Source organism: Gossypium arboreum, chromosome 7 (genome assembly GCF_025698485.1).
Source record: "Gossypium arboreum isolate Shixiya-1 chromosome 7, ASM2569848v2, whole genome shotgun sequence".
Taxonomy (NCBI): domain Eukaryota; kingdom Viridiplantae; phylum Streptophyta; class Magnoliopsida; order Malvales; family Malvaceae; genus Gossypium; species Gossypium arboreum.
Genome location: NC_069076.1, coordinates 94,346,016 through 94,357,902, shown reverse-complemented (window position 1 = coordinate 94,357,902; position 11,887 = coordinate 94,346,016). Strand labels below are relative to the sequence as shown.

The 11,887-nt window shown below is 26.3% G+C and overlaps 1 protein-coding gene and 1 long non-coding RNA gene across 3 annotated transcripts; both read right to left on the bottom strand.

The window, feature by feature from the left end:
- Positions 1-1,620: 1,620 nt before the first annotated feature.
- Positions 1,621-2,392, bottom strand: LOC128295327 (uncharacterized). The gene is made up of 2 exons (XR_008285689.1): positions 2,238-2,392; positions 1,621-1,929 (listed from the first exon to the last, which is right to left on the bottom strand). It is a non-coding gene; the product is annotated as an uncharacterized LOC128295327 (long non-coding RNA).
- A 2,653-nt stretch (positions 2,393-5,045) lies between these two features.
- LOC108488008 (transcription factor MYB114-like) lies at positions 5,046-11,330 on the bottom strand. Of its 2 annotated transcripts, XM_053030291.1 has the most exons (4): positions 11,152-11,330; positions 10,920-11,049; positions 5,599-5,696; positions 5,046-5,460 (listed from the first exon to the last, which is right to left on the bottom strand). In XM_053030291.1, the coding sequence occupies exons 1-4, from the start codon at positions 11,270-11,272 to the stop codon at positions 5,204-5,206; spliced, it is 606 nt and encodes a 201-aa protein (XP_052886251.1). In that variant the 5' UTR covers positions 11,273-11,330; the 3' UTR covers positions 5,046-5,203.
- Positions 11,331-11,887: the final 557 nt, after the last annotated feature.

The following is an 11,887-nucleotide window of genomic DNA, read 5'->3' as shown; positions in this document are numbered from 1 at the left end:
ACTGTGGGCCTTCCGTAGGGTAGGTATGTGATTACATATACGATAAAAAGTAAAATTTGGTCATATGTTAGTATAATTTCTGCTATCTGCAAGTGTATTTGAGATGTCATATGATAAATAAATTCGAGAATAATGTTATATATGTGATTTGTATCTGATATGTTATGTATGATTTTTGCTCTGATTATATCTGATTCTGGAATGGGATATATATTATGTGGAGGAAGTGTTTCTGCGAGAGGCAACATCTCGCCCACTATACTAGCAGCACAGCTGCAAATATCCTGTAAGTGTCTTAATGCCATTAAGTGGTGTGTAGGGTTGGATGAGTTTCAAACCGCATATGGTGTATTAGGATGGTCGGAGATGATGTGTAGCAGCTGAGGGTAGGAAAAATATATATCTGTATTTGAACTACTCTGTTAAGATTTTGTACTGTTAAATTGTCTGTTAATAATTATCTGTTTGAGTTGTTGTTACACACTGAGTTTCGAAAACTCATATTCTGCTTGATTGTTATTTTCATGTATTTCTTAGACTTAGACAGATCAATGTAATCGAGAGCTCGGTTAATATCGTATTTTCTTAACTTTGACTTATTTAAAATTTTGGTTTGAGAGTTTTGTAAAATTTGGACTCTTTGGACATTCGAGGGATTATTTTGGGTTTTGGACTTTATTTTCCTTTTCCGTATAATATTGTTCAAACGTTATATCAACAACAATTTTTTTTTTTTGCAAAAACAACGGATTTCGATTAACAAACTGTGTTTTCACAAATACAACTTTCTAAGGGTTTCTGCTGCAAAACCATAAGTGTTAGAAAATATAATCAAACATCGCTTTCAAATAAATAGTTAGATAAAATATGTTTTTAAGTCGGGATTTTAAGAGTTTTGCGACAAGTTTCAAGATACACGAAAACTAAATTTTCAATCATTTAACGTAACAACTCCAGATTTTGTCATAACGTCTAGGCCAAGTTTGGGGTTTTACAGTTTGTATTTGTAATCGATATATGTTTTAGAAATTATGACATCTTGATATGATATATGATAAGCTCCGATAAGTTATATGATATGCTCTGTTATGTAACGTGATACAAATTTTTAGTCTGACTATGGTACATGCAAAACCATAAGAAAATTCTGTTTGTGGGCCGGGTCATACACTAGGCTTCAAGCTCACTCGTTTGTTTGATACGTTTCAAGTGAGCTTCCGACTTAGGACCGGATGGCGTGTGGGAGCTCGGATTTATTTTCTTGGATAATTAAATATGGTGATTTATATTAGTAATATTCATGGATTTTTTGGGACTATAATATGTTTTTGGGTTGTGTTCTAGTCTTTGTTTTGGTTCGTCAGTTTTTTTTATATTTTCAATCTTAAAACTGTAAAATCACACTAGTTAACAAATAGGATTCCCGTTTTCAAAACTAAAACTCTGAAAATTTTTTCGTTGCAAATTAGGTAAACTCTTAAGTGTTTTTCTATAAATAAATGAATAGTTTTTAACAAATGTTAGCATTAATTGGAAAAGATTTGCTAAAAATTGGTACTTTCAAAGCAAACAATTTTGAATTTAATTTCTTGATTTGAAACAAGTGTTTTCGGACTTAAGTTTTTATTGAACGTATGTGAGAGTTCTGCCAAGTTTTATACTTTTGAAATGTGTAATGGGCCAAAATTGCCCGGCCCGTTTAAAAAAAAAAACAAAAACCAAATTATACAACCAAATAACAGTCCAAGATAAAAAATACTACCCAAATACATAACCCAAAACAACAAGCCTAAAAGTCTAAAAACCTTAAACCAACTACCCTAAAACATTTCAGCAAACCCTAACCCCTCACCCTCTTCAGCCGCCGCTCCTAGCAACCACCTAGGCCTGTCCCCGGCCGCCGCGCCCGTCAAACGCCACTGACACCACCTGCAAACACGCAACAAAGGCAACAGAGTAGAGAAATAGGACAAAGAAATAGTAAATATATTGTAATATATTAGGCTATAAAAACTTAGAAAAATCAGTGTAAAAAGGGGGATTTTGAAATACAAAAAAAAAAAGGAGAAAAAGATTGTATTACAATCGAATATTAGAGAATCAAAAAGCAAAAACAGAAGAAAAAGGTTGATTTTGATCTCCGTTTCTCTTGTTCATTTCGTTCATTTTTTTTTGTGATTTATCTCTTTATTTTATTACAAATCGATTTTAAACAAAAAAATAAAAGAGAAACTTACCCGAATCTTCGCGGCCCCGGCCACCTCGACTGTGGAAGCCACGGCGGCTTCAAGGAGGCATGACGGCGACGACCCAAAAGTGGGTTTCTTTTGAAACCCTAGCAGAGAAAAAATGGGGGAGATCTTTGTTTTTTTTTTTTTAGAAACACTACAAAATGAAATTTTTAAAATTTTTTTTGCTTAAATAGCAGTATCAAAACGGCGTCGTTTTGATCAGCCCCCAAACGCTCAAAACGGTGTCGTTTTGGGTGGCCGACCCGATTACCTGACCCGCATGCTGAAAGATCCGCATGTTTTTACTTTGGTGGGATATTTTCGGATCAAGTCCTTCCGTTTTTGCGTGCGTTTAATTTTAGTTCTTATTTTGGTTTTTATTATTTAGCTTATTACGATTTATACTCAAGTTTTGTTTAAATTTTCAATTTAATCCCTTTTATGGTTATTCACTCATTTACTATTATTTAAGACTTTAAAATTCATTTTAATTTCAGCTCACCCTTTTTTTACTTTGTTTAAGTTTCAATTAAGCCATTTTATTTTAATCCATTTATTTATTTATTTGTTTACTTGCTTATATGTTCATTATTCCTTTATTTTATTTGTTTGTTCGTTTGCTAACATATATACATTATTCATTCGTATTTTATTCTAATTCTTGCGTCTATTTATTTATTGCCTTTTTCATTTCTTTTTACTTCCTCATTAATTATTTCACTTACTTATTCGTTACCTTTTTATATATGCTTTTAAAATTGGATTATTTATGTTCTACTACATATATTATTCTCATTATTATTATTATCATTATTATTACTATCATTATACTTTAATCATCTATTTATTTATACACATTCCTTATATATTTTTAAAATCAAATTATTTAGATTTTCACTTATAGTATTATTATTGTCATTCTTATTATTATGTGGTTATTATTATTATCATAGTCACATTATTATTTTCTACATATGTTTTATTATAAATTGTGCCTTAAATTTTATTTTAATTTGATTCTTTACTTTCAATATTTTAAACCTTTTCCATTATATTTATTTATTTATTACTTTGCCATTATTGTCCTCGCTATTATTTATTTATTTCATCTTCACTTATTCATATTCATACATATTATTATTAATTTATTTGTTAATATTACTATGACTATCTTAGTATATTAGTATTATCATATCATTTATTTATCATATATTCTTGACTCGTATAGTTGTTTTATATTATTGCATTATTATACCCGTGAACCATGTTTAAATATAATTGGCTATCTTTGAATCACATTTCGAATAAGCTCATGTCGTTTTAGCTTATGTTTGATAATTATTTAAAAAGAAAAATTTAAAAATAAAGGCAATATTCTATTTTTTTGGGGATTCGAGAGATCGTACTCTAACGTGTTGGGTTTCGATTTTTTTTTCGTTTGACCCCATTAACCGAATAACATTTTAAAATTAAAGTGCATGAGTTTTGAAAATCCAAAGACCGGCTTACTCTCGAGGGTTTAAAGTGTTGTGTCCTAACATGTTGGATGTGACATTCTATTGCTTTGGGACGAGAAGGTCTTTAACATCTGCTTCGATTTATCTAAACAATCTTTGCAAAATTAACATTAATAAAAAGAGGGATCGTATTCTAAATTCTTTTCGAGTTTTTAAATTTCGACATTAAGACATTAACTAATCAATCAGGTACCAATTTTGGGCGTTACGAGGGTGCTAATCCTTCCTCGTACGTAACCGACTCCCGAATCCGTTTTCTCAAAATTTCGCAGACCAAAATCGTTGTTTTAGTAAATCGAAATGTTTTATTAAAATGACCAAATTTTTAGGTGATTCGATTACACCTAAACAAAAAAGATTGGTGACAACTCCCAATTTTCGTTTTCTTTTCAAAACCAAAATCGATCCCTGTTTTCCAAAAAATGGTTTCGACAAAATGCATAATCGAGTTTGATTTAATCGGAAGTTTTTAGATAACTAATGTAATTTCTCCAGACTTGGTCATATTGTCTAGGCTGAATTCAGGTGTTACAATAAGAACTTATAAATAATATATAATTAATATATAGCAAAAAAATTATTTCAAGAAATTAAAAGTGTTTAAATTTATTTAAATGATTATAATTGTAAATACTTTTTACATCAACTTTTACTTCAATTATAATTATTTTAGTTGATAAACTAAATTATAATTATTTTTAAATGTGTAACTATCATAACTTCTATTAAATTATAAAAGTGAAATTTTAACTTAAAAGTTAAACTTAAATTATGTCTTGAACAAATTAATTTATAATAAATTTCTCAATGTCCTGTAGATGTGAAAACCAACAAAGTTGCATATTATCAAACATTAATTCATGTTTAAACACATTGGAGTGTTTAATTATTAACCAAATTAAACTAGCATTAATCGAATTTTTAATTTTTAATTATTAATTAAATAAAATTTTAAAAAATTAAATTTAAATATTTCGATTAATTCAGTTGGTTAATTGAATTAATCAAAATTTATATGTTTTCTTTTTATTAAAATAAGTATAAAATATATAAAAAATTGATAATATTCATTTGACTGAATTAATAGAATTAACCGAATTAAAACTACATATAATTTGTATTATTTATTAAGTTTGATTAATTACTCGATTTGAACCAAATTAACCAATAACCGAGTTTCCAAAAAATAGTAACTAACTTCCAACCGAATTAAATTGATAAACCAAATTATATCGATTCGATCAGTTAATTTAATTTTAACCGAAATTTAAACCCTCTATAAACACATTTCACCATGTACATATAAAACATTTTAAGTAATTAGCACTAAAACTTTATGAAGTTGGTAGTCTAACATATTTAAAAATTTTATTACTAATATATCTAGTACAAATTATTTTTATCGTCACTTACAACTTATTACATCAATGACAACAAACAAACATATATTTCTGGCTATGGGTTGAACACATTCCACAGTTCCTCATCAAGAAAAACCTCATCTATAGTACTGCCATAATTCTTTTCATTCATAGGTTGGTCCAACACACTTTGATCAATGTCATTGGCTGAACATTGTAGCTGATAGCCATCAACCTCCTTTTCATTTATCATCATATTTTCCCACCACATCATCTCATCGTGGTCATTCGGGAAACAACACCCATAGACGTTATTGCGGTCGTTAGCTAATACCACGTTGTTACTTACTTCTGCACGGTTGTTGTTATTGTTATTATTGTACTCATCCAAACTTATAAGAAAACTGTGCTTTGATAAGATATGAGGCCGAGGCTTGATAATTTTGGTATTGGGTTTTGGTTGATGAGATATCGGTTTCGAGTTTTTACCGGAAGTATCTATATTTTTTTTAAGCAAGTGGGTGTTCCAATAGTTTTTCACATCGTTTGCTGTTCTTCCTGGCAGTCTACCAGCAATTAGTGACCATCTGCAATTATTAATTACGCATCAAGTAATATTCAATTCAATCAAGTATTAACATTTAAAAAATAAAATAAAATTCACATAAATTAAAATAAAATATTAACTTCATTGTATTAAAAAAAGGTAAACTATAGTAGATGTTGCCCAACTATGATTTTTTTTGTCACCCAATTATTAGTAAATTTCTTTTTTAGTCACCTAACTATGAAATATTACAAAATGATCACTCAACTATTTAATTTTGTCTTTTTTATCACTAGCTGGCAAACATAAAAGTGAAAAACACCAAAAAATCCAAGATAATTGAGTGATCAAAAAAGAGAAAATTGAATAATAGAGTGACCATTTTGTAACTTTTCATAGTTGAGTGACAATTTTATAACTTTTATAATTGAATAACAAAAGAGAAAAAGAAAACATAGTTGAGCGACTATTAATATAGTTTACTCTTAAAAAAACATATGTTCAACAAAAATTAAATAAAAATATTTACTGAAAATTTTTTGGAGTAGTAATTAAAGTTTTTGTTTGATATATAAATGATATAAGTTTAAACCTATTATCTTTTGTTAATGATTAAAAAAACTCTTTACCCACTATTTATGTTACCTTTTTATTATCTAAAAATCAAAGTAATTGTTGGCTCAAAATGTACTTTTATATTTTTAAATTTATTTTTTAAGAAAAAAAATATTTTATTTACATAATTACTCTCCTATTTTTATCATGTGTTAATATGGTCTGCTCACATTTCGCTCTAGGTTAATTATTTGTTTGTATTGAATTATAGAGTAAAAATTTAAAAACTAAATATACTCTAAATAAAGTTTTTAAAACTAAAACGATAGTCGAATTGATTAAATTACTGTTTTGAATGATTTGATTAAATAAATAAATAAAAATATAAAAAAAATATTTTAAAAATAATTAAATCAATAATTAATTTTCATCAAAATAAATACGTACGACTTAGAGATGTCAAAAATCCAAACATCTCGACCTTATCCTTCCTTATCCTTGCTATTAAACTCAAGTCTTTAACATTTATTTTTTGATAAAGATAAGGGACACATCGAGAACATGACGTTAAACCGAAACCTGCATTTAAACGAAAGTCTTTTCTCATTACTTCAAAAGTTTTAATATATTTAATAATTTTATAACAAAAGTTTTTTTTAAAAATTAATTTACCAATAAAAAACCAACTTTAGTCCCTGTGTAGCTGACCAAAAAAAATTCTCTAACTATATTTCACTGTTATTGCAATAAAAAAGGAGTAATTGAGTTGACCCTGAAATTTTGTTAAAAAAAGTTGACCCCGAAAATATAGCTCAAAATAAGTATAAATTAATTAACATTAGATAGATAAGGGGTTAGGCATTTTTGGATTCAAGTATGAAAAGATACGGACCTTTTTCTTATTTAACTTCAAGTCTTCAACACTCAGGGAAAACACTTTTATTTAGAATTGTTCTTTTAAAGAAAAAGGAAAAAATCCCCAAGAAAACAAATAATTCCTTTAAAATTATATATATATATATATATATATATATTTAAAGATGACTAAATGCACGTTTCTAAATTAATTAAAAAGATTAATAAAGTTTTGGTTTAATAATAGAATTAAGGTTTTAGAATTTTGAGATATTAAGTTTAAGTTTTATATGTATAATTTTTAGGATAAATTACATCAAAAGTCATTAAATTATTAGTAAGTTTATATTTTGTTCACTCAACTTTTAGAAAATTATAAAATGATCACTGAATTATTCAAAATTTTCATTTAAGTCACTGAATTGTTAAGTTTTTTTTTTAAGTTCAACTAATGAGTTCCAAAACTTTCAAATAATTAAATAAAAATTTTATAACATTTTAAAGTTAGGTGATTAAAATATAAATTTATTAATTATTTAATAACCTTAAGTGTAATTTACTCTTTATTTTTCTTTTAAATTCTTTCTTGTTTAAACCTTACGTATAAACTTTATTAAAAATCATTTAAATCTAAATAATTCTCATTGATTAGTAATTATTGGTTGACTTTTTACGTGATGGACGTCGGAACTTAAGAGCCATTTTGGCAAATTATATGATGTGGCAAAATGTGGTCCTTATTCACACTTGATTAGTTTTTATCCAGCATGTCAATTTATTTAAAATAATAATAATAAACATTATTATAAGATTATCTTTTAAAAAATCTTTAAATAAAATAACTTAATCATTCTTTTAAGAAAATCACCTCTGAATTTTTATTTTATAATATATATTTTTATTTTAATTTTTATTAAAATGAGTTCGAATTTATGAAAGAAAACATATTATAACATAAAACACAAGTGCTTGAAAAACCATCAAGACGGAGTATCCTCAATCAAAAACTACTAAACCTTTTATCTATATTGACTATATTAAAATATTTACTAAATTGGTGTCATTCTTTAATTGGGTTGCAATTCAGTTGTAAAATTATAAAATAATTATTTACTTTTATAAACTAAAAATATTGTTTTAAGGATATTTATATTTTTATATTTTGATAAATTTATTTTTATATCTTTATACATTTAATGACTATTATGAGATTTGAACACAAAATATTATATTACTTTTTGTTTTAACTTCATTATTTTAATTAAAATTATATTTTCTTTTTTTTTCATAGAAAATTGATATTCATTTAATAAATGTTTAGCTCAAAAAGTCTCACATAATAACACACTATAGGGAAATAAAAAGACGTAAAATAAAATAAAAAAACTAATCATCAAAGCAAAATAAAGCACACAGAAAGCAAAAAACCATTAACTCTAGAAAACACCTAAACCAAACACTAAAAAAACTCATAAGTGAATACCGGCCATTGTCCTCATCTTCCATTTATATATTTTTATGTTTATATTTTTATCTTAAACAATAAATAACTAAATTTAAATAACCAAATATTTGCATAAGGATATTTATGTGGATCGATATTTTTATTAAAGAAATAAATTATTTCTAATAAAACTACCATATCTGAAAAGAACTATCCTACCACACAAATGCATAATTTCCGCTCAAAAGAATAAAAACAAAAACCACCAAAATAAAATTTTACGTTTGTATATTTATCTATCTTCTTACAATATGAGTGTTTATAAAACATTTTTATTTTCAAGATCGAACAAATACTATTAATTTTAAAATTATAATTAAATAATACTTTTGTTTTATTCAATAAATAAAATGCAAGTGATATATGTAATTTTAATATTATAAAATTATATCGATAGTTGAATTAATCAAATCACCAATTCAATAATAATTAAATGTAAAATAAAAATATAAAAAAATTATAGAAAAAAGAAGGAATCGGTAAAATTATTGGTTTAATTCTATTTTGTTACTGGTCATGAATATTTACTCTATTTCTAATTATATATCATTTGTGGAATTAATTGGATCACTAAATTTTAATTTAATCGAATCTAATTCTGATAATTTTGTATTAAACAAAGGTGTTTTTATTTTCAATAAAAGGGAAGATGTTTAAGTATCTAACGTCATTCAGAATTTTCTATTCATTTATTATTTTTCCTCTTTCGTAATGTACTCTTATCCAATTTGATTGTTCTTATCAATTCAATTGATATTGATAATATTACCGAAAATAGCATTTCGATAGTTAAATTATTTTAGAAATTGTATAATCATAATTTAATATAATAATATAATATTTTAACTTAAAAATTCATAATTTAATTCAATTCTAAAAGGTTTTTAATTTTCAGTTACATCTTTGAAATAATTTACTTTAAAAGTCGCAGATTGAATTGGATTTAAGAGACCTGAGAAGTTAAATAGGGCTTTTGATATGAGCTAACAATATTATTATTTTACCATCTTTGGATTATTTATAAAATATTAAATTTAATTTCATGAAATTATACGTAATATAGTAACTTTCTCATTTATAAATAAAAATTCAAACTTTTTAAAAATAATTTATATAATTAATTGCACCAAGTGTTCCTAAATTATCATTTACACATTTTAGAATTAAAATTTTGTTTGAATTTTACTAAGAGCAATTTACAAACAATTAAAATATGCTTTAAATTATTATACTTTTTGTAAATTTAGAATTTAGTCTCTTTAAGTTTATTTTCAAAATTTAGTTCCTATATTTTTCAAATTTTAAAATTCAAATCTAATTGTTAATGCCACCTTAAAGTTTCCTATCAAATTAGTTACTATGACATTTTAATTTAAAATGTTCACTTGGTAATCATATAATTAAAAAATATAACATTGTAATAAATCTAAATTTAACAAAAAAAAAACTTCAAAGTTGTTTGCAATTGGACTTACATTTTTAAACTTGAAAAATAGATACACTAAATTCCTTAAAATGAAAGTAAATGGACTATATTTCAAATGTACAAAAAATTTATAAACTTATAATACATTTTAACCTTTCAAAAATATTGGGATTAAATTATAAACTTCTGTATACTTACTAGACCTGATTATGGATCGGGCCACCCGGCCCGACTCGAAGGTTTGTCCGAAATGTAGGAAGGTTTGGGCAAAATTATAAGCCCGAAAAATGAGCTTGAATAGAAAAATAAGGCCCATTTAAAAAATGGGCCGAGCCTTGGGTACGGTATTTTTGGCCCGAGCCGGCCCGAATTCACTAAAAGACAAAAAATCTACTCTTTTTTTTTAATGTTATTTTCTTGTTGTTTTCTCCCTATTTTGTTACCATTTTACTATTATGTTGCTACTATTTTATTGTTATTGTTTGGATATTGTATAAAACTTATTTTATTATTAATTTTGTTATTATTTTAAAGGCATCTGTCAATTTTGTTATTATTTTAGAGGCATTTGCTTGTTAAGTTGTATTTATCTTAGTGATATTTAAGTCTACATATTTTTGGAAAATATTTATTTTGATATTTTTAGTATTTTTGATGTATTATATATATTTAAAAATTATATAAAAAATTAATATAGGCAGGTCGAATTGAGCCTGGGTTTTAGCATTTTTATTCGGATCAAACTTAGACAAAATTTTAAGCCTATTTTTTAGGCCAACCTAATAAACAAATCTAAATTTTTAATTGAACCTGACCGAGCTCGGCCTCGCCATGAACACCTCTAAATTACTTAACATGATAATTATAAAGACATGAATAACTATAAGAATGATTGAATAGTTGGAATTAGAATATTGACTTACCTATTACCGAGGAGGTTATGGAGGCGAATAATGAGGTCAACTTCATCAGCAGCAAAATGTCCTCTCTTGATATTAGGCTTCAAATAATTCAGCCACCGCAGTCTACAGCTTTTCCGACAACGATTCAAGCCTGCACTTGAAGTCTTTTAACCCCCTTTTTTTTTTGGCTCATCATCACGAAAATTACAATAATTAAATAAATAAAAAAACCATTGTGTATGTGTGTGTTTACCAGCTCTAGCAGGCACTTGATGCCATTTCCCTTCACCATATTTCTCAATACATTTCTTAAGAAGAAGGTCTTCTTCTTCAGTCCATGCACCTTTTCTAACTCTTAAAGATGAGCCTTCCATATAGAAGCTATTATAGCTAGCTTGCTAGCTAGGTGTGTTTATAAAATGTCACTTTTTTTATAATATTATGTGTTGGCCAAACTCCGTTTATTTATAGCTTAGAATCTTAGTGGGAGATACAAAAGCCTTAATAACAACGGCGACGTGCATTGTTTCTTATCCGCAGAAAAGTTCCTCCTAAGAGAAAGCAACTAGTGACGGCTCTGTTCTAAAAAGTATTGATTGCAGCTACCATTCCAACTTTATAATTCCAAAAACTTTTTCTACGTACAAATATTTGTATTATTCAATGTGTCGTAGCTTACATGTATCGTAGAGGTTGAGGTACATAAATTTTGTTGAGCGGAATTAAATTATATATTTTTATAATAATAAAAGTAAAATTTTGTTATTTTGATAGCATGTGTAATAGTCGAATTTTTAGTGGTGTCAGAAATAGTTTTTCGAGGCCACTAAATCCGACAAGTAAGTTTGTAAATTTTATTATTTAATATTTATGAGTTACATATGATTTTAAAAAGATTTTTGAATGGATAATTTATATTTTATAATGAATTATTAGGTTCGAGTGGTAAAATGCTAAGTCAAGTGGTTTTAGAAAGTGAGGTATCGGGA